General features: G+C 39.5%; 1 protein-coding gene across 4 annotated transcripts in view; it reads left to right on the top strand.

The window, feature by feature from the left end:
• Positions 1-4,128: 4,128 nt before the first annotated feature.
• Positions 4,129-24,505, top strand: part of phf14 (PHD finger protein 14) — a 121,305-nt gene continuing 100,928 nt past the window's right edge. For all 4 annotated transcript variants that reach the window (XM_073463080.1, XM_073463079.1, XM_073463082.1 and 1 more), the window contains exons 1-4: positions 4,129-4,217; positions 9,044-9,154; positions 13,351-14,090; positions 15,740-15,872. In XM_073463080.1, coding sequence (XP_073319181.1) covers position 4,217; positions 9,044-9,154; positions 13,351-14,090; positions 15,740-15,872 — 985 coding nt within the window. In that variant the 5' untranslated portion in view covers positions 4,129-4,216. The remainder of the gene's footprint in view (positions 4,218-9,043; positions 9,155-13,350; positions 14,091-15,739; positions 15,873-24,505) is intronic.

Below are 24,505 nucleotides of genomic sequence, written 5' to 3'. Positions count from 1 at the left end.
CTCTTTTTGCTCCTTTTTTCCATGTCTATTATTGTTACTCTTGTTCCTAAAGTAATAAACATATATTATATAAAAAATGTTCAAATGATGCTGAAGTCTTCGGTATGAATCAGCACTATCATCGCTGGTGCAATTTATGTGTGTAGTTTATTTCTGTGCATAACACAGTTTAAACCTCTGTTGAGGCGAGTTCAATTAGACAGATTGTCAAGGTAATGTTATCTGTAAGGCTCAGTTAGAGGCTGTCTACATCCACGGTTCATATAGCTAACTTTATGATGCACTTCTGAACGGAACAAGTGAGATGTGGATATGTAATTAGCTTTGGGTAATTCTGCTAACTTTACCAAGTGGCATGTCAACAATTATATATCACTCTTATATTATACTCTAAAACTAAAGTTAGTGAGTATTTTTGTACTGGGTGCTATCTATCTATCTACAGTATCTATAATATAAGCTCCGTTTATATTGACAATATGAATCTATTTTAATCATGTTGTCAGTTCATTCCCAATCCTGTTCTCAGTTAAATCCTAACAATTTCTACAGCTGGTTAGTGACTTCATCCTGGCTATGGCTGAATGAGGAAATGGCTGTTCAAATCCCCTCACTATGAGCCTCGTTTAATCAATACTTGGATCACACAGTGTGATCTCTACACAAAACTCAGGTTACGGCCTAGGGAAAACCTTGGATTTGTATTAACGGTGTTTCTAATATTGTGCTCCTCCATAAAAGTTTCATGAACGTAGTACTTCTGTAAAGGTCATGTAAAGGATTACTTTTTGGTGTAAAGATTTTTCTGTTTTTTCAGGTATCAGATGTACATTGTTACTTATAGTGCTTGTGAACCTCAGTTCAAGATCAGTCCAGTCAGTTATAAATACTAATATATATATATATATATATATATATATATATATATATATATATATATATATATATATATATATATATATATATATAAATCATCAAATGTTAATAGATCAAAGACAAAAAATGACATAACTAAATAACTCATGTTTTATTCCATTTTGTTTCAGGAGACACATTGACTAATGGCATTGGATGGTGAGCACTGAAGGCAATTTTGCACCCTGCAACATAACCCAACCTTGAGTAACAGGAGCAGGGGGGTTTGAGCTCTCACAACCTCAGAACATGCTTTTCACAAATGTGGATGTTGACTCAATTAAGAGTAGACTGTATGGTGACAGGAAATGTTTTGTGTCTTTCCTGCATAGGCACGAATCCTGTGAGAGAAACAAACATGCCACAATAAGTGATTTGTACATAGAGACAGGTTGCAGTGAATCCACAATATCCAATATCCAGATTTACTACCAGTGGCAGAAGAATTATTTATTCTTTTTTCAACCTTCTTCAGATGAAACCACGGCCACTTCCATGTGACTCTCTCTCTCTCATATCACTCTCTGTGGAGTAAGAGCTTGAATGCCACTCCTGTCAACAAACCCTGTGTTTCCAAAAAGCTCTTACAGTAAATCGTTAAATGATGTTATAGCAGACAGACTTCTCTCATAGATTAGGAAAACGAGAACCGTGTAAGTTTCCCTTTTGTATCAAGCCTTACTTAGCATCACATGTCTTACGATGTAATCATTGCATATGCGCACATCGCGATGTTGATGCTGAAATGTTATGAAGTGTATCCAGTGTGTGTGTGTAATTATCTATAATCATATCTTTCTGTATTTCTTATTTTCAGGGGGTATTTTGGGGGTAATTGAGCCTTATATATTGTATGGATCTGGACCTGCGGTACTCTTCATGTCATTCTTTTCTTGTTCAGAGGATTTATAGAGACTCACTTGGTGCCTTGTTGTTGACTTTAGCCATGTTGGTCAGTTCACAAAGTGTTTTAATTATCTTCAATGCCCCTGTGTTTTGATCATGTTGGTCAACTTATGTAGTTCAAAACGTATATGCTCTTCGTATCATTCTGCATTGTTTGGAGGACCATGTTGATATGTGAAGTTTAAAAAAAAAGTACAAATTGAATTTGTTTTTATGATGTTCTTGAATGTTATTGGTTACCTTCCTTTACCTCAGTGTCATGCTTTTATTTCTAAATGTGTCATATGAGCTGATGTTGGTTACAAGTAATTCCAACCCACTCAGTGTTTTCTTTTTCTATCAGACTTATTTTTATATTTGATTATACAGTATGTACATTTGTAAGATACTTTATGCAACCAAAGGACTTGGGGGACATTTTTGAACAGCTGTGAATGTAATTTCTATTTTCAATAATGTTAATGGCAGATAATTTACTGTAATTTTTGTGTGCAGTAAGATGTCAGTGGCTGCCAGTAAGTTACTATAAATTGTGTTTTGTACAGGTCCCTGTACAAGTCCCTCTTGTAAAAGAGTTCTTAATCTCAATGGGACTTCTTAGTAAAATTAAATTTAATTAAATTTAATAAAAGATCTTTTCGTTTTCTTTTCTGCTCTAATTAATGTTATTATGTATTAATTTTTGTCTCTTTGTTGGTTGTACTGCTTTAGTCTTTACTCTTTTCCTCCATCTCTGCATGGCAAACCTCTTGGCTAAAGGAATATTTTGAGAAACAACTGGCTGTTTTCTGAAGGAGGGTCCCAGAAGTCTGCCTATGTTTGATATCAGGGTATGGGATTTTAATGTGCTGACAGCAAATACTGAGTGCTAAACTTTCATGTTTGGGTATTGGGCCCTTCTACTTACACAATCAATGAGTATGTTCATATGTGCACAAGTATCCGGGCTATAATCCACCTTTTACAGTTTTCCAGTTATCATATTGTTTATAACAATCATCGAAAAAAAAACTTCAGCCAGAATGGCACTCAGTAGAGCGCATACCTCCCCAGGGCCCAACAGTCCCCTTTAATTCAATCAAGCTTAATCCAGTATCAAACTGGATTGAACTGTATCACTCTAAACTTTCAACTACCAATAACTGCTTAACTGAAACTAAACTCACCAGATCTGTAACAGCCAACCACTAGGACACAAAACAATGCAGATGGTATCATAATCTCCATTCTGTTGTGGAGGAATAATAGGTTTCTATTAGGATTTGCTTAAAATTGTACTCACTCATGGATACCAGCCATCTTTTTTTATAAATATCCATGTGTTATTCCCTGAGAAATTAACTAAAATGGTAAAAACTGCTTGCAATGTTTAGACAGTGAGAAAAACTTTATCCAGATCTGCACCAGAAGTTAATGGGGTCTATTCTTGGCCAATTAGGGTAGAACTCCTGACAGCAAATATTGTTTATGAGCTAGCCTAGCTGTGCTTTTTTTTTTTCTTTTCTTTTTTTTGGCAATAGATACAGATATAGCCACTGCCATACCACCAGACTACGGAGCAGACTCATTCCCCTGGCCATAAGACTCCTCAATTCATCATCAACACTCCATTTTCGAAAACAGATGTAGCAGGCCTCAGAGGACTCAAACATTGTTTTGCTTTTCAAACCCATGTAATTTAAAAAATGACCTTGTAAATCCACTCAGTCGTTCTTGTGTAATCCTGCTGACAGACCAACCAACAAATGGACACAGGTGAAAACATTACCTTCTTGGCAGATGTAAATATAAGGGAATGTATTCTGGAGGAACGCCCCCCGCCCCCCCCCCCCCCCCCCCCAGTAGAGTTTCATACACATGGGCAATCAGTGATAAGCAGCAATGAAGCTGTTTTTGAGGCTCAGGGTGGAAAAACACCTTACTTAGACACTTAGCATTGCCTTGGATTGGTCAGTGGTTGTATTTTACTGTCCAGCATACCAATGCCAAACTAAAGTAAAAACAGTGAAGAGATGGGCTTAGAATTTCTAACTCTAACTCTTTTCAATGACAGTAATTTGCTTCTTTTCTCATTTGTTTTTATTTACAATGCATGTAACAGTGTTCTTGGTTTAGCTCTGTTATAGGCTACAGTAAGTCAGATCAAATCAATCAGAGACCAATGTAGTGTGCAATTTATAAAATAAAGTATGAAACGAACTGATTAAATAATACATTATGTTTACATTTATCCCCCGTTTTTTTAAATTCATTTTGTCTAACTATCCTGTACCCTCAACTGTCCCCATGGCAACAACATCCAGTCGTCTTTACGTCACTGCTGTTGTCCATTGTCCACCGAACATGCTGCTAAAGGGAGAGCTGCCTCGTTCCTTGTAGTAAATACGAACTACAGAGTGAGTGCTGCTTTCCATGTTGTCACTTTTTACTTAGATACAGCACGGTTTTGTTAAACTGCGTTCACCGGCGAACCGATTTATTAACGCTATTTGCTGGCTCCAACTGCTGCTAATCAGTAGCTAGTCGGCTGCGCTAGCCTAGCTGTGCTTTGTGACTAGCACTTGGCGTTGCTAATAATGCTAATGATGGTTGTTGTCGTTTGATACTTGCTAATTCTGTCATTATCAATCTAACCGGAATCTCAACTTTTAATTCTGTTCTTATATCTACGTGAAGCAGACTTAGGGGTTTTCGTAATAGTGCCGTAATTTAACGCGAAACACTGCAGCTAATGCTAGCAACAATTAGCTAACAGCTACCTTGCTTGGCAGACAAGAATGTGATGTGGGGACACAACTGTAGTACATGTGAGGTCGTATGGGTGAATTACTGTACACACTAAAATGTTATGTTCAAGAGAGTTTCTGTGGTTAACTAGTGACCGAAAGAGCAATACTTTACTAACGTTTAAGCTGCTGCTAGCTGCAGAGGTGCAGCGATGCACAGTTGCTAATATCAAATGCGGTGTGCAGGTGAGGAGCGTTCATGATTCTCACATTTGTTCCAGTTTCTGCATCAGAGTTACGTGTTATGAAAGCATTTGGGATGAATCCCAATAAACGTGTACTTCACGTTTCTGTTGTTGCTGCTTCATTTATTCTCTGGTTGTGAGTGCATTTGGAAAATGTAAACAATCATTAATGGCGGCGATCTTTTTTTAAGGAGGATGAACAAAACCCAAACCCAAACTGATGCAGCGCTCTGCACCAGCAGTTCTTGGTTTGACTCAGCAGAGCAATAGTTTACGTTTAAGCTCAGTTAAACTGCTTCATGAACAGCAGAAAAGCTGTATAAGTAACTTCTAACACACAACTTAGAGCAGTTTAGCATTTCCAAATATGTAGGCTGCTTTTAACTTTAGAATGAGGTTTTGGGAGCAGACTAACCAAGTTTACTATAATGGTAAACTGAGAAGAAAATGAGAGTGGTGCTAAGATCAAAGTGTAGCTGCCACTATGGGTGTTTCCTGCTAGTGCACACACATGTCCAGCTGGGTGGAAGTAGTAGTCAGCTTGGGTGGGGTGGGGGGCAGCGTGTCTATACACAAATACACGTATACTCAAAGCTGTACTCCTACTATATTTATTTTATTTCTTAATAAGTAAAGATAAACCTTGCAACTGGAACTTGGCCTACTATATAGAATAAATAAATAAATAAATAAAATGTAATAAAGCAAAAAAAAAACTTGAAGAGAACTTGATTTGATAAATGACTGCCCAACGCCATCTATAGGGGTCTTGACACTTTTAATGTGGACTGGAAAATTTCAATAAGTAGCTGTGAATCAGAGGCCAACTTCAGCATCGACTGTTGCAGTGTGGTGGAAATCCCTGCATGTGTCTTGCCAGTTTCAAATTAGTCTTTGTCTTCTGGTTATTCAGACTTTCTTTCACGCTGAACTGTTGGTGGGTGAATTTGCTGCATGCTTATCAAGCGCAACATGCGAAGAAGTCAATAACTTCTGGGTCAGACAAATCGGACAAACAAATATCAATCTTAAACCAATTTAACAAATTTCTGCGTTTCCTGCAGCTTTGTATGTAGTTTGTCCAAGTCACGTTGCCATACCTAATTGTCCAAGATGGCGGATGTACTTGCGCATGCGCCACTGACATCGGGCAGCCACTCACATCGGGTAATGACAAGGATGACATGCAGCAAAGGGCCACAGGTCAGATTTGAACCCATGTTCAACCCACTGTTGGGTTGTCACTGTTCACTATTGGTATGACACTGCTGTTCCACTGGCACATACCTCTTTCCATAGCTACGTACTGATTCTTACTGACATATGCCACTACTGGTTATGGAATGTTGCGTTGCATTACTTGTACGAGGTCAACTCAAAAGGAAGCTGAAATAGCGCTAATAATGCTGCCTTGTAAAAAGCCTAAATTCATGCTTTGTCAGGTCTGTCGGCCGGACGACAAGCAAACAACAAGCTTGTTCCCTGAACAGAGTCCGGACCGATAAGAGCTATACCTTGCTGTGCTGAGATGTATTTCAAAAACTTACCAGGTAGTCTTACTTTCTAGCTCACTTCCCTCCTCATACAGCTCTTGGTGTCCACAAACGGCCACGATTAGTGATTATTATCCTCTCCATTGTTGTTCATGAATGTCCAGACATCAGACGATGAGACGCAAATTTGCGTCTAATCTTGTCTTATCATTGACTTTGTAGTCTTGTGGCACAAATAATTTGCGCCATGTTTGTTCTGAACACAGCATTAGACTGCCAGATACTGCTATCCACTGGCATATCCTGATGTTGTGTCACCCTCGGTTTAGTGTCATATTCTGAAAGTTACTGGCATGCCACTTTGATGTTGTGTAGCTGCCATCCACCTTATATATAGGACTAGAACAAGATTGTGCCTCTTTTTCTCCACTGACCGGTGCCAAGTATTGTGTAAAAATTGGTATCTCAGAATCACAGTTCGGTTTGTTATCAGTAGGGGAGTGAAGTCCCTCCCCTTCTGGTGGACCACCATAGAGCTTTATTTCAGAAAAAATACATTTGGTAGTGAAAGGAGAGAAACAAATAATCTTTTAGTCCAATCTGAATTGTGCCATGAATTAAACAAATGATTTTTGCTCGACTGCTTCTCAACTCGAGAAATGGCAGTTTGTATGGGTAAGTAATAATAGTAAGTGTAAGATTGCGAACATGAGAACGGAACATGAGAGATGCGCTGTTTTCATGTGCCTTATACCCGTAGAACAATAGGACTGCACTGCTAGTCATTGGTGGCATTGGACTAAGAACTGACAAGTCATAATACTTGGTGGCATATGTAAGTAAGAATTGGTTTTAGCTAAATAGAAGTGGGACGTGCCAGTGGAACAGAAGTGACATTTGGCAAGAGAAACTCAGCAGCATACCACTACAGCTTGATTTACAGTTGAATGGTTCATGGTGTAGCTTAATATCCTACATACGTAGCCTCCTAAGCTAAAACTGTAGCTGACATGCACCCCCTAAAATGTGACCATGTGGGGAACTAGCGAATTGTGTCTTCTCCTACAAGTTTCTGATGCAGATTTAGGTTGTTGTTAATGCAAACAATGTTGAGGAAGTTTAAGAAAGACTCAGTACTGAACTATAAATCAAAATCTGTTACTCTTGATAACCTCTAGAGTCTAACACAGTGCATTCAGAAAGTATTCAGCTCCCTTTAATTTTTTTTACATGTTGTTATGTTGCAGCCTTATGCTAAAATCTTTAAAATTATTTTTTTCCCTCATCAATCTACACTCACTACACCATAATGACAAAGCAGAAACAGATTTTTATCGCATCACATTGACCTAAGTATTCAGACCCTTTGCTTTGACACTTGAAATTTAGCTCAGGTGCCTCCCATTTCTCTTGATCATCTTTGAGTTGTTTCTCCACCTTGACTGAGTCCTCCTGTGGTGAATACAATTGATTGGACATGATTTGAGAAGGCACACACCTGTCTATATAAGGTCTCAAAGCTGACAATGCATATCAGAGCAAAAACCAAGCCATGAGGTCGAAGGAACTGCCTGCAGAGCACAGAGACAAGGTTGTGTCAAGGCACAGATCTGGGGAAGGCTACAAAAACATTCTGGTGCATTGAAGGATCCCAAGAGCACAGTGGCCTCCACAATTCTGTAATGCAAGAAGTTTGGAACAACCAGGACTCCTCCTAGAGCGGGCCGCCTGGCCTAACTGGGCCCTTGTGGGAGAAGGGCCTTAGGAAGAGGGGCCTTGGTAAGAGAAGTGACCAAGAACCCGATTGTCACTCTGGCTCCATCTCTGTGTGGAGATGGGAGAAACTTCCAGAATGACGACCATCACTGCGACACTCCACCTATCTGGGCTATATGGCAGAGTGGCCAGACAGAAGCTTCTCCCCAGTAAAAGACACATGAAAGCCTGCTTGGAGTTTGCAAAAAAGCACCTAAAGGACACTAGAAACAAGATTCTCTGGTCTGATGAAACCAAGATTGAACTGTTCTAAGCGTTATGTCTGGAGGAAACCAGGCAGCGCGCTCATCACCTGCCAAATATTCTGTTTCTGCTTTGTCATTATGGTGTATTAAGTGTAGAGTCATGAGGGGAAAAAGTAATTTAAACAATTTTACCACAAGGCTGCAACATCACAAAATATGAAAAAAGTGAAGGGGTCTGAATGCACTGTATACCTGGACTAAGATATATGCCAATATATCAAGAGTGACCTTGGTGATTTAAATGTTTCACATATCCTGTTGAATTTACATAAGTGATGTAATAAAAATTTGACTCATAGTTTCAGTGAACATCTAAAGTACCTTTCACCAAACACAGCCATCCTTAGCTTAAACCTCATACTTCTAGTATTTAGTGAGTTTTCTAGTTTTCTGATAAGGCACTGTATACATGTATTTATAGAGGATGACAGAATTAGTCTTTTGATTAACCTGTATTATATGCTGTCATCAATCTGATGCATTGCGTTTGGGTCTGCTTGTAATATCAATGTGTGGGAGTAATCATCGTTAGGCAAAAATTGAATTACAGGTTTTACATGGCACAGATTAAGATTTCTCTGATTACCTGCTTTGTATCGGTGGTGTTTTTTTTATAGTTTCGTGCAGCTTGTCACAGCTCTCCTAAATCCAAATCTGTTATCTTGCCGCATGGACGTCACATCTTACTCAAACTATGTTTTCTTGTGTTTTGTTTCTTTGTAACTGTCCCTTTTCAGTGGACCGCAGTTTAAAGCGCCGGCAGGTGAAACCACTTGCTGCCTCTCTCTTAGATGCCTTGGACTATGACAGCTCAGATGACAGTGACTTTGAAGTAGGAGATGCCTCAGGTAAGAACAGTGTCTAGCAGACTTAAATCTTTATTTGAACCATTTTTCTACATCCGAATTAAACAATTAAAGAAAATATCCATAAAGGTCGACGCAGGACGATTGAAGCTTCCCTCATTGTGTACAATCCCCAGTATGAAACCTTTTTGGCTTGTGACCTCTAAGATATAATGGGTAAGAATTCAGCATTACAATGTCTAAAAGCAACTAGACCTTTGTTATTATGTTGAGTTGGCAAATTATCCGTAAAGGTCTCCAACAATGTTCACACCCAGAGAAATCCACAAGTTTAATGGTGCATTTCATTTGGTATCTGTCGCTATAACTTCCAAGAGAGGATCAGAGAGTGATGAAGGAAGTTGGTGAACGAGTCAAAACGTAATGGGAATTAAACTAAACATTACCTCATCTGTGAACATTTGTGCCTGAGTCATGTTAGATTTTCATCAGCAATGGTGGTTGTTTAATGGTGTGTTCACCTCAAGCAAAGTAAGTTTGACCACAGAATCATTTGTGTTTATTATGGTTATTTGCGCAAGTGTTTATTTGCCTCAAACAGCCAGATCACTTCACTCTACATAAGCCGTAAGATAGCGAGCAACGGCATGCACTGAGTGTGTGTGTGTGTGTGTGTGTGTGTGTGTGTGTGTGTGTTTGAAGTCAGAACTCAGCACTCACCAGAGACTCCGGCCCTCTCTCTTCTTTTCCCCTCTTCTCTCTGTAACGTTACATTTATGAAGTACAGTACATTTCCCCTCCACCTCCAGTCAGCAGACAACATTACAGTACATAAACTGCGACTTTCTTGTCGATTTCTTTGTTGTAGATTATTGATATAAAATGTAAATAAACTAAGTATAGTAACCAGTAGGGCTAATGCTAACTAAGCTAAAGTGGAATAAAAGTGTAATATTTGCCTCTGAGATGTAATGGAGTAGAAGAATAAGATTTAGGTTTAAAGGGTATGAATGAATGGACGTGTAAAAAGGGGAACCCCCAGGAGGAGGTGGGGACTCCCAGTGCCTGGGAATAATCTGGGAACCAGCTGGCAGTCGGCTGGCAGCCGAAAGGCCTTTGGTTGGGAGGGTTAAGGTTAGGGTCAAATCAAGGTGACTGCAACTGTATATCGATATAAACGACATATCGTCCTATATTTTGTTTAAAAATGTATCAATATATATTAGAAACTTGATATACAGCCCATGGTGGCAGAAATTGCATATTGTCCCTTTTAAACAGCCTTGGTGTACATTGAGACCAAATCTGATGTTAAGGCTAAACGCGGCAGGGTGGTGCGGTGGTATGCCCACTCCATGGGCTGTGTTTATGACATGTTGTGAAACCCCCCTGATCAGTTTGCAGAGAGGAGTAGCTGCTATGTTGATATGCTACTAGCATGCTAGTGCTATTAGTGATTGTTTGATGGATTAACAATAATAGTACGCAACCAGGATGTCTGGCAGATCATTACTGTGTGTCTGGGGCACAAGACCAAACCGAGTGATCACAAGTGAGACATTACGCTAAACAGAGAAATGTGCGTTGTGTCCCTCTTTAGCATTTAGCCATGCTAGGCATGTCCTGCTACTGACCTGTTCTACTCTGCTTATGATCTGCAGTCATTCCTCTAGGAAGTAGGTGAAACATGCCAGTCCTACAGTGATTGTCGGCATCCACGTGTATTTTAAACTGGTTCACAATGCCAAACTGAGTTAATACACATGACGCAAGCGTACACTCCACTGTGGTTGTACTCACTCATGCTGCAAGTCTGATTGGCAGCTAACATGATTGGCCACTGCTTTGTGATGTCGGGCTGTGTTTCTCCAAAAGTTGAGCCTGTGCCAATTTTTTTGCTGCAGCCGGCTGGTTTTTCTTTTTCGGAACCCCCTGCGGTTAGCACCCCCACAGCCAAAATGGACTACTCTCATTAGGATGAAAATAAACAAAAGGCTTTTTTTATTTATTTGATAGGGACAGATGTAGAGGCTGACAAGACATGGGATGAGAAAGGGGGTATGACATCTCTGCTGTCCTCCACTTGCCTGCTTCTCAGCATATAGCATACATATGATGGCAATCACTCTAATGGTTCAAAATTAATTTGGACTAATTTAATTCTAAGTGCTGTATCGTAGGCAACTGGACTTGTTTCAGTTTGTTGAAGACGTTTCACCTCTCATCCAAGAGGCTTCTTCAGTTCTAACTAACTGGAGGGGAGTTTCAGGCTTTTAAACTCTGTGTGGGAGTGTCCTTACAGAGTTGTTAAGGACACGTGTGAGCTCTGAGTTTCAGAGTCATTAGGGCCACTTGTGGGTCGTTGACCCAACCAGCCTTCATGTGGGTTGCTAGGGCTAGGTGAGCCCAGGTGTGAATGGTTGTTGGGGAGGGAACTCAGTACTGCATTGTAGGTGGGTGATAAGTAATGTTGTAGGCCGCCTCCTCTGTTCAAAGACGGTCATTCCAGTTTGACATAGATGGATTTTTTATTCCTCTTTCAAACCATCTGTCTTCTCTGGCCAAGACAATTTCCACAACTTTTGAATGTTGTGCAAACTTTCATGAGTTTTTGAGTATGTTTAGTCTCTCAAAAACACAATTTACTCTGGCATAGAAAGAAAGAAAGAAAGAAAGAAAGAAAGAAAGAATAATTCCCTGCATTTCAATTACTACTACTGTGTGAGTTGATAGTTTTACAGGCAGAGCATGGCTGGTCTTGTGAGAACTGCAGTCCATAGTAATGCCTCTGACTCCCGCTTCTGTTGTTATCAGTCACATGGCGATGGTGTAAACTAACTACACACCTGATAAATGATTGGCTGTTTGCGTGTCACTCGTGGCACGCTCCATTATCAAGGGATATGATAGGCTGTTTATAAGCCAGGGAGTTAAAGCTATCTGTTGTCAAGTTGCATTTAATGCATACACATGAAGCTATAGAGCATGTTATCGATATTATTTACTTTGAATGTATTATTATTACTATTTTCTTATTGCTATTGATGACATCTCGCCCATTGATATTGCTATTGTTATATCGCCCAGACCCACATAAAACTTCGCCAGGCATATCAATTGCACACTTTTCAGTCAACTCCACATCAGGCAATGGCTTGTTAGCTTCAGCAAGACTCCACAAAACGTGCAATGATGCAACTGTTGTGCTCTCTTTCTGTGATGTTGATTCATTCATAGTAGAAACGGATTGCTTGTATGATGTTAGCATGTTTGTTATTTTGTGTTTACACTGACCTTTTGTAGGGTAGTTGGCATTGGAACTGGCGGCATGCATAGTGCTGACGTGCCGCTTAAGCTTCTCTGTTCTGCATACAGCTTCAGTCTGCATTTATATTAAGCATGACAGTTAAGCAGTGATGTGGTCTGGTAAAATAAAATAAAACAAAACTGATCAGTCCAGTCAGATTTGAACTGTTCTCTTGGTCGAGGGCAAAGGCCATGTTGTTCTTGGTTTATTGATTATCTGAGACCTACTGGTGATCATTTGCTCTGATGACGGGTGCTTTAGTTAATGTTTAGATACTCAAAAAAGCGAATTATTTTGGCATAAAAGAAAGAAAGAAGGAGAATGTGAAGAAAATGAATAGTAATTCCTTGCATTTCAAGAGGGTCCTTGCACCATTTTGGCACCTTAATGATATTAAAGCTATTGTGCACACTGTTAAATTTTCCAATAGGATAAAACAGTTGTTGGACTTTTATTGGAAACAATATCTAAGCCTCCAGCTTACATAACCTGCAACCACTGTCCTTCTCTGAGGATACCACTGAGTGAGTATTTCCCATCGTGGGACCCTGAAACATGGCGAGTTTGAAAGGGAACTGGCTGTTGGAATTAAAATGAAAAACAAACTTTTAGTGGTGCCCTTACAGATATTGCTCAAACCAAAGTATGGGACCGAAATCAGTCTTTACCAAAAATTAATTTCACTGTGGAGCACCAATGTAGGGGGCACTGCCACTACAGTAAATTAAGTTCATTTGTCTAAACCTCTTAGTGATTACAAGAATTTTGACCAAACAAGTACACAAGTCAAAACATAGTTTCTTGACAAAATTCAATTTTAAATTCAGTTTGACTGTTCTTACAGATGCTATAGTGCAGCAACCATGCCTTTTGAGAATGACCTTATTTTTCTCTCTATCGATTCTGTTGTCATTGCTTTGTGTGCTGATAGGATCAGACGGCACAGGCAACGGCAGTGATGAAGAAGGGTCTAAAGCAAGCGCTGCTGGGTCAGAAAGTGATTCGGAAAACGCTGGTTCTGCAGACGATGGAATAGATGAGGAGGAGGCCAAAGCTCTGGCTGCTGAGGACAATTTAACGGAAGATGAAGACAAGATCAAACAGCAGCCTTCCTCAGACAGCTCCACCAAAGACACCCCCGCTGTCATCCCACCCAAAAGCCGACGCAAGAGCAAGAAGACACCAGAGCCTGAACCTGCTGCAGCTGTAGCTGCTGCCATTGAATCTACCTCAACATTGGGGGCTGCCAGCGCTAACACAGATGAGTCTCAGTCTGAGCCCAAGAAATGGAATTTCCGCAGGAACCGCCCACTGCTGGACTTCACCACCATGGAGGAGCTGAATGAGATGGACGACTACGACAGTGAGGATGATAATGACTGGAGACCGACAGGAGGGAAGAAGAAAGGCAAAGCAGCTGCTCAGAAAGGAGGGACTGAGGAAGAGGAGGGTGGCAGTGCTAGTGACGATGATGACGATGATGACGATGATAACGATGACGACGATGATGATGACGATGAGGACGATGACAAGGAAGACGGTGATGACAACAACAACAGTAGCAGTGATAGTGAAAAAGAGGTGAAGAAGCCCAAGAAGAAGGCCAAAAGCACCAGTACGTTTGATGAAGAGCTGACTAATGACAGCATGTCCCAAGGAAAGGGCAACGAGGTGAGTGCAACTCCATTCTCACAAGACCTGACTTCAGTTTAGCTCAAAGTAAATTCAATGTTGTTGTCGGATTTTTGCACAAACATACATATTTGCTATACTCCTTTTCTCGAAGAATCAGTACCCTAGAGTTTAGTGGTCAAAGGTATGGAAGGACAAAAGCATTTAGGTTAAGTTTATTATGGTAAATTTACATTAACGGGATAATATTTAGGATTTTCATAAAAAAATACATATATGAATGTTTTTGTATACTGTATAAGATATGTGTCCTATCTTTGATGCAATAAACAAAGGGGAAAAAAAGGTGTATTAACAAAATGTAATGTAAAGTGATTCTAGTATGTTTTAGTGCCATTTCAGGAGTTTCAAGCATATTTTGATGATTATCTGGATACTATCGTTAAAAGGAGTAGATCATTATTATTATTATTATTAGAAAAATGCTGAATATTGGCCCAGATAATTGGCCAGGGCCGATACTGAGCATTTTTCTAATAATAATAATCTGAATCTGCAATGTAACTGGAAAACTAAATGTACCAAATACATGTAGTGAGAGGAAGTATAAAGCAGTGGGTAAAAAGGAATTTCTCAGGTAAAGTACCAGAAATTGTTACTTAAGAACAGTACTTGAGTAAATAGTATTTAGGTTAATTCCATCAGTGGTTGTTCGAAATTTGGTCAATTTAACTGCAAATGAATATCGGTCCCAAATATTGGTTTGCAGTCTCTTTGATTTCTAATGATCAGCATCAGTATCAGCCTTGAAAAAGCTATATTGGTCGACCCCTAATCATTAATGGCATTTTTATATCGTCTAATGCCGACTCCAAAGTCAAAACAGGTTTTAGGCCATAATCCAAGATTTCATACACTAAGTTTGGCAAAATTGTGAGTAACTCTGGGATTCCCATCCCTACATATGAAGAGCAGCTAAAGATTCACGCTTAAAATGAGCACTGCAATGGTCCAGTTATTTGTCATGACTACTAAAACGTGAACTTGACCTCAAACACCCAACTTCTCTGCCAGTACATTTTTGCTTGATGGACTTGCTTTCCCCCTAAAGTTGGCAGTATGTGCTCCTAGACTGATTATCACTACTAGCAAACACCAGATTAATGTACTTGTATATTTAAATGTAATATACATAATTTCTTTACTATCGGTTCAAGTTCAAAAGTGATTGCATCATTTTAAGTGTCAATGACACTTTCAATGACATGAATGCTAACCTTCTATGTCACAGCACTTGGACCCACCCCTACTGGTTCAGCTGTCAATCAAACACATACTTGGAGATAAGTTTTATTCTCCCTTTTAAATGCAGTCTTCCACCTTGTCCTAGTTATGTAAACCACTGCAGATGAATTAGGTATTTGGTCTACACATTGGCCACCTTTATATGTTACTACATAATACCAAACAACAATTTGAGTCACAAAGTCACTATATAATCCATTGAGAGGTTTAGATGGTATCAGGGTAATTCCAGGAGAATTTCTGCCTTTGTTGTTATCGACTTAGCACAGTGTCCATGAGCATTGTATGTGGGATTTACTAACTGCCAGTTACTGGATCTGTGGTCAGATCAGAGGGAGAGGGGATAAGGGGCTTTACTGTAGCTCTGTTTCCTGATTCCACAGGATGCCTTGTTGGACCGGTCCCAGACCTGGAGCACTCAGCACATCCTCATCTGCTGTGTGTGTCTGGGTGACAACAGCGAGGATGCAGATGAGATCATCCAGTGTGACAACTGTGGGGTGACCGTGCACGAAGGTAAGCTGTGGAGTTATTCCAATATGTAACTGTGTAAATATATGCAGAGCAGCTAAAGATTCATGCTTAAAATCGGCACAGCAACAGTCCAGTTATTTGTCATGACTACTAAAACGGGAACTTTGACCTCAAACAACCAACTTCTCTGCCAGTACATTTGCTCATTTACAGCATGTGCCCCTAGGCTGATTATCACTACCAGCAAACACCAGATTAATGTAGTTGAATATTTTAAATGTAATATACATAATTTCTTTACTACCAATACAGGTTCAAAGGTGATAGCACTATCATTTTAAGTTTCAAATACTTCTCAATGACAATTTCAATGACAAATGAAATGCTCACCTTCTATGTCACAGCACTTTCCTTTACTGGAATAGAGGCAAACGTAGAGGCATCGATTTTTGTAACTTTCCAAAACAGACAATCTGACAATCATGCTCATTTCATTATTCATTCCATTGGTCAAATATGTGGCGGTGTGAGAGCAAGGTTTGAACTTTCTTTCTCAAGCTCTCTTTTTCCATTCTTCATGTCAACCACTTTTGTTACTTTTCATGTGTCCAACCAAGTACAACACTATGATTGTTAACACTGTGATTCTAAGTGTGCATCTATGACTTACTATTTTGAGACTACAAAGACGTACAAATAAATGGTGTCGGATGTGGCCAGTTGGAGGCTGTGCCGTGTCTTTAAGTATGGCTATTTATTAATCACAGCAGATGTTTTAGATGTCAAAGAGCAAAAGCACAGTGTGTTTCATAACATTAGTTATGGCTGCATTCCACTCAAGGGAGGTCCTGGTATTGTGTATGCTGGCACGCTGAAATATCTTACTGGGACAGGTACTCAGGACGCCGACTCCACCAACTGAGCTAATGGGTGCTCCCTCTAACAAGATTTGAGGTGGGAAAACACCCTAGACTTTATCCCTCATCTTAGAACACTTGAGGGACATGTATTGTGTTTTCCTTCTAGTTATTATTCTTTTTCTTGTTGTAATACAACAACACAACCTTGTAACAGAGGTTGAGGAGGGAATAATCATCCTGTTTCAGCATTATAAGCTGAGTGAGCATGACTGCTTGGAAACAAGATCACAAATTTGAAATCCCTCCATTTATTAATTTATTTGTTGAACTAATTAAAAAGCACAAGACAGACAGAGAAGACAGAACATGTGTATACAGTATAACAGTTTAGCTATTCTAGATGTCAGTGCAGCATGTTGCACTGAAAAAAAGTTTATACAATTTTAATTTTGACAAACATATTAACCCTCAAAGACCTAGAACACTTTTGGGATGCCTTTTTGTTTTTGTACTGTGAACCAAGAAAGAACCTCAGAAAGTTTTTTTTTTGTTTTTTTGGGAAAGATGACTTGCATCATATGCTGTTGGTGTGTGTAACTCTATAAACTGCATCACAATTACCCAAGGCACTTGTATCGAGTCTGACCCTGAAATAGTTGAAATAAGATAGGGTTTATTTCTAGCACATTTCATATACAGCCTCAGTTCAAAGTGCCTTCCTAATTGAATAACAAGACAACACTGTCAGCACAGAAAACATTGACAGTTAACACACATATATAGAGTTACATAATCAGCTACCATGTTCCCATATGCCCGTAATCACACACAACATAAACTCACCACTTGAACACACAACTTGCACTGCACTGACACTGTCCAAATTACTGTGATTGGCACACCTTTGAGATGCAAGCAGGACTTGTTAGATTATCTCAGTCTAACGCATATACTCTCTTATGACATTTCCACACGCGTATGCACACACACACACACACACACACACACACACACACACACACACACACACACACACACACACACACACACACACAGAGTTCTAATCACCAATTCTCCATAGCACACACGAGATATTAGGAGCAGGTCTTAAATTTATCTTGTTCCTTTAGTTGGTTGATATTTTCTACCTTTGAGACATGTCTAATCTCCCTGAGAAGACACAGAAGGGAGACTAAGTGGTTTGCAGTGGAGGCTTTAGAGTGAAGAGACAGTGGCAGCACTTGTGGCCAGTTCCTATCTTCGTTAGTTGATGTCAACAAGTTCATTAACTGGCCCAATATTTAGCCTGTTGATTGCTACTTTGCACTCAGGCAGATTGACAAAAAGCCTGCACACAGATAGACACAAGCTTGATGCCCAAATGCCAGGCAGCAGGTGGGTCACACACTGTCACCACAAAAAGCCTTGATCACAGAAAGTATGCTAGGTACAAAGAACGGAAACATGACAAAAAGATGGCAAACGTGACTAAAAGGGAGAGAAAGAGATGAAATGAAGAGTAGAAGAAGGAACAAATGAACTAAACAAAAAATGATGAAGGGTACATAGGTAGGGAGGAGGTCTTCTGGAGGTCCTCTGCTGCTCCTCTCTGGGTCACTCATCCTCTGGAGCCGCAGCCCACCACTAGGGGTTGACCGCTTATCGGCTCTGGTATCCAGCATATCAGTGTTTTGTGGCTGTAGCCACTGCCTCTCTGTCTGTATGCACTTCTGTGGTCTCACTTAATGTCCTGCCCTCATAATGATAACGTATACTAATGTAAACTCTTTTAGAGCTAATTTGAATGCGTTAGTTGATGTCAACAAGTTCATTAACTGGTCCAATATTTAGCCTGTTGATTCGCAAAGGAATGATAGGCTATAACGTTATTTCTTGCACTTGCCTGGGCCAGTCACATTCTCAGTCTCAATAAGTTAATTGCTGCAACGTTACTGAGGAGTCCTGAAGCTGTCTTACTCTTTCTTGTAACCCTAGAGAGGTGCAGTTCTGCAGGATACTGTTGTTAGATACTTGAGACATACAGTAATGAAACTGTATCAAAGGTGTCTCAATCCCAGTGGTAAAAATAATTCCTTGAGTAGGCTACTGTACAAGTACAATTTTGAGGTACTTGAATGGTACTTTAGTTGAGTATTTGCATTTTCTGATACTGTATATTTCAGATTATTAATATAAAATAAAAAACAGCCACTAAATTGAGTCACTGTTATAGATTAAGCTATTCAGCAGTATAAAAGAAATGAATATGAGCTCTCCCATAACCAGTTAAAGGGATGAATACATTAATGCATTAGTAATTATATTCCAGTAGTATATTATTCTGAAGTGCACTTTCATGTTTTGGAAAACTAAATTATAAACATATACTTAAATGCATTTCAGCGAAGCTTTGTGTCAGAGTTTTATATCAAATTCAAAATTTTTCCAAATGTCTGTTATCGGTCGCCTCGATTACAAATAATCGGTATCAGCCCTGAACAAGCCATATTGGTGGACCCCTAATTGACACCAGACAACCACTGAACAAACAGTAAGGAAATAATAATATTTTTCATGGCCCTGGTAATGTTAGTCTACTGGACATCAAGAGATGTTGGGATCTGCATTCACGGCCAATTGCATGTTCTCGGCTGTCCTCAACTCAAGTGCCACACGCCCCTGGGTGCCATGGTAGCCCTGCTTGACAATCAGATGGAGGGGGGACAGTGGATTAACCACGATTAATTCACTGTTAAATCACACCAGAAAAGAGACAAGAATTAGCTATCTAGCGTGCTATCTTCTTCTTATGTTCATTGGTTGTCTGGGATTAATGTTAATTCTTGTCTCTTTTGTGGTCCGATTAAACAGTAACGCCAGGTTCAGACAGGACGCCGAAGTGCCGCGATTAGCTGCGAAGCGCCGAGGAGCGGAGCCATTTTCGGTTCGGTGCCCATGTTAACCAATGGTGTCGTTCACATAGGAAGCGCCGCGGTTTGCTCCGCTGCCGGCGCGCGCCATGCAGCGATCATTTTGGTGTCTGGTCTATTTTTTTCGCGTGCCACGGCCGGATGTGTCAAGCCGGGCAGGAAGTCAAACAAAGCAACAACGAGAGAATCCAGACAATTTTCAAAATAAAACAAATTTCAAGATAAAGCTATTTTCCATAATTAAACACCCCGATTGACAGAAAACTACTCATTACTATGAAGTGGACATTTATTTTATTTTTATTTAATAAGTTTATTTGTATCAGGGACAATGTACAAAATAACATTAGTCTCGAGATGGGAGAAGATGCTTTGTACCGGATTTAGCTTACTAGCTACTTTCCATCCGTAGTCCCTGGACATACATTTACAGTTGTCAGGAAAACATGGCATTGTAATTTTATGCGGTTATTTACTTTCCTATGGTGAAAAAACAGCTCCAAGTGTGACTACAGAACAGCTGAGGAGCAGAGCTGTTTGCCGACTGGCGCGGAGAAATTTGTGTCTGGTGTGAACAGAAGGGCCGTGGCTCGCGCGAGAATTTCTGAGCGCTGCGCTTCGGCGTCCTGTCTGAACCTGCCGTAACTTGGCCAACTGACCTCCCTCTCTCTCTCTGGTTGTCCAGTGGGATTACCAGGACAACCAGGGGGGAGTGGCACTGGAGGACAGCCGAGAACAGGCACTTGGCTGTGTGCTGAAGTCCCACCAATCAAAAGTCACCAGGGCCACGAAAAAAATTATTTCCTAATTGTATGTTCAATGTTATTGTGTCTATTGTGTTTCTATTCTCATGGTTGGTATGTAAAAAACAACCAGCCAGTGGCAGAGCTGATGCAGCTGATTATGAGCTAGTTTCCTCACCTTCACAGCAAACAGGCTGAGTGGCAGAGCAGCCACAGGGCAGCCCACCTCTGCCATCTGGCCTGTTCGCTGTACTACCTAATGAGGCCAGAGATGCTGCCGTAAACAGAGCAGTTTCTGAGCCAGACCAACTGTGTTAATCAATAAAGCCATAAGAAATAACCGGGACACACAATTCCAACAAATGAAATATCAAAATCAAATACACCCCATGTCCCATTGTTTAAATTCCCTGTTTTTGATCTGAGCATTAAATCAAAAGTACAAAAAACAACTCGTTTTTTTGTAACACATTCATAAAGAAATAATGAAATTACAAATCATTTTTTCATTTTCTAATTTTGGATTCTCAAATGAATATTAAATGAAAGATTGATAGAAGGACCGGGGAGCTCTAGCTGTAAGCTTGAATTTTTTTATTATTATCTTCAAATCTTGTAATTGTTACTGCAGTGCCACCATTACATTAGCTGATACTACTGGGCTCCTGAAAACTAAATGAGATGTTCACATTTGTTCAATAAAGAACAGCAAAAAGCACCAACCCCCTTAAGTCATTATGTGTGTCATATTCATCTAGATATTTCATTAGATTTTTTGTGTTGGATTTTAAGTTATTTGCATGTAACATGTATTTTCAGCCAAATAAGTATGTATCAGGAGCCTGTGCCACAAAGTTGTTATAAATTACTCATCGATTCAATTTCTGTACTTTTAGCTTTTTAAAATCTTCAAATGTTATGAATAACTTTTCTCATAATAGTTTATCCAGATAAAACCATCAATTCACCTGTTAAAAGGAACAACAATACAAGAAATGAATGGGAAACATTTTTAGGGGAGAACCCCCAGACCCTTGTTAGATTGTCCCACCCACATTTTAAATGCTTCCTTTGCCCATGGTGTACCCCCAGGACCTGAAAGCTATCTTATCATTGGCAGTAGCAGTGTCGTGTCACCCAAGGAAAATTCTCCCTTGAGGATAAGGCTAAAAGCAATTGATTTCATCAAGTGTGTTAACGTATTGGATCGGGAGGCATATTTCTCCAAGCTTTTGAATTGTGTAGTTGTAATCCAGTCAATTTTAAGTACTACACTGTGATCTAAGATGTTGCTAGCATAAATGAACACAGGCCTTTCCATGCATGCACTTATTTTGAGGAGAGCTGAGCTGTACTCTTACCTTAAGATTGAGCTTTTTGATTATGGTGAACCACCATGCTGAGGCAGGCTACTTTGTCTTGGCAATGAAAGTATATCCTGTCCTCCCTTAACAACAATTGTTGATAAAGCCATGTTTTATCAGAAATGAATCTCATTTCATGATTTTTAGGAGCACGCACCTTAGTACATGAAATGAAAATGCTTGGGTAGACGCTAAAAAACAGTCTGTGTGCTGATATAGTGGCCGACTGTAGCTTTTCCAATAAAAGTAAATTCCCTGTGCAAACTGATAATGTTGCACCATTTTTAGAACAAGTTTCTTGTAGGAATTCCAGTACCAATGCCATATTGATTCTGCTTATCAGCCTGATTATGTATCGATTCTCTTACTGATTTCTCATCAGTTATGGTCGAGCTGGCTGTAGGCCGAGAGCTAGCTGTAGCAACAGTCTGTCTGTCGTCATTTAAAATGGATGAAAGAGAGCATATTTGTACTGCATTCACTTTCATTTAGATTTTCTTCAACAAAGAAAAAATCTACTAAGCTTGCCAGTTTGCTGCTATGTTATTATACAGTAACATAGACTTTACCCTTGGTAACAGACGTGCTGCTTGGATGGGAAGCAATGACACTCATGAATGTCAAATACATGGTATTCCTGGATTCAAGCCCATGTTGCATACAAAGATGTTTCAGCATATTGATGTTTCCACCCTTAATTGAAATGATCATTTTACAGGCATTACAACTAGCGCTGTTTTCAACTTTCTTTGTGAAATGAAGCCATGCTTTAGACAGTTTCTTAACTCCGCCATGACTGCTCCTTGTTACAATTCAAGCAAGTGATGCTTATGATAATTCCCATCTCAAGAAAATGCATTAACAAGGAACCTGCTCAGGGGAGGTGTGAATTTAAGTAACATTTACTGTTTAACCAGTTTCTACGTTATTATCCTATTATAGTGTTATGTTTGAACATAAAAGCAGATGTCTGCTGCACTTTCACACACTTTTGAATGTTTTCTCAATGAGCGGAGGTGGGAAAAGTTTTACAGTGCATATACAGTACATGCTCTTCTTGATTAAAGGATAAGCCCCTAAAGTGCTTTGTCCATTGACAGAAAAATGAAATTCAACAACAATTTTTAAATGAAATGATTTAGTCATGTATTAGGAAAAAAGGACAAAACTTTTGCAGCTTCTGAAATTTGAGCATTTGCTGCCCTTCTGTGGTTCATATCACTAGTAGTTTAGGAGTATAAGAGTGCATTGTCCTGATAGTGGTCTTACCCATGAATGCAGATGGTCACATGGGCTCGGTTTTGCTAGAATTATGTGCAGCATTTGATGTTATTGACTATTACAGTATCACCAACCCAGATGGTGGGTGGGAATTTCTGAAATTTTCTGAAATTTGGAAAAATAGTTTGTGTTTTCTTTTCTTTTTTTGTGTGAGAAAAACATCTGAACTTCTTGTCCGAATTTTTTTTTTTCTCCTTCCTCTTTCTCTAGGCGATTGCCATGTTCATCATCACGAATGTGCCTAAAAAATCAGGGAACAGTAGAAAGTAGCAGATCATACACCTCATCAGAGTACATCAGAACATGTTAAACTTGTTTCAATAAGGCTTAATCAATAATATTCTGACACTGATCTTTCTGATGCTGTGCTCAAAATGGGACTGTCCAGCTGATATCACAAAAATACATACTTGGGATTTTTACTGTTGATCAGACAAAATAAGCAATTTAGAGACATCCCTGTGCGGTCTGGGAAAACTTAATACACATTACATACTATTTTCAGTCAGTCTTTAGACTAGATGATTAATGGATTAACAGAAAATAATAAAAATAATCCTTTTCTACATTAAAGTGTATTTTGCTTATTTGTCTACATGCGAGCAAGATACGTCTTAGTTCTGATAGTGGAGATAACGTTGCGCACCTCTCTTAAAAAGGTGTATTCATAACATGTTAGCTCCATTTTAGAGATCACAAAGCACCTTGTTCAAGGTTAAGGCAAGGTCAAACAAAAAAGGACTTTGAAGCAGAGATGAGAGATGAGCTGTCAGTATCTAGAGCTCATACGAGTTAGTCTTGCTGCTTGACTTCACTGCTTCTCTTTGTTCTTGCATTCGCACCACTGTCCGGACACCATCACTCCCACTCATATGAGAAGAGAGGCTGACATGAAAGGTAGACACACAAGACCTGGGTGAGAGATCGAAGATGGAAAGTCCACAAAGCAAGTATCTACACAGAGCACATAGGGGAGACCTGTTTTTACCAGCCTGCCCATTGATTATCAGACTCCCACCAGTCATACAGGCAGACATCATTACATACTACAAGTTCTCCCTTTGCTTTTATTCGCCTTTGAGGGTAAATGTCAAAGAAGGCCCTTTTTTCATCTTGTATGTTCATGTATTAAGCTTTACTGGTAAAGATACATGTTAATAACACATAGTGCTGTGCGATATGGACAAAATTTTATATCTTGATATAGCTAATTTTATATCCCGATAATGATATATATCCCGATATAGTATTTTTTCTTAGAATTATATATATATATTCAAATCAATCACATCTCAGCACTATTTTTGATAACCATGTGAATGAAAGGCAAATGAATGGCACCTTCTCCTTTTATTCGTGACTTTTTGCAGGACTGTCACAACAAATAAGAATTTGTAAACAAAAACTATTCCAAGCTTTTATGTAAATATAAAAAAATAAAGATCTTTTTCCGGGTAGGACAGCCAGTAGGCCTCGCGGCTGGGTTCTGCTTCTGTA

This window comes from Pagrus major, chromosome 3 (assembly GCF_040436345.1).
Source record: "Pagrus major chromosome 3, Pma_NU_1.0".
Taxonomy (NCBI): Eukaryota; Metazoa; Chordata; class Actinopteri; order Spariformes; family Sparidae; genus Pagrus; species Pagrus major.
The sequence above is the reverse complement of the archived record's forward strand: the minus strand, read 5'-3'. Positions and strand labels throughout refer to the sequence as shown.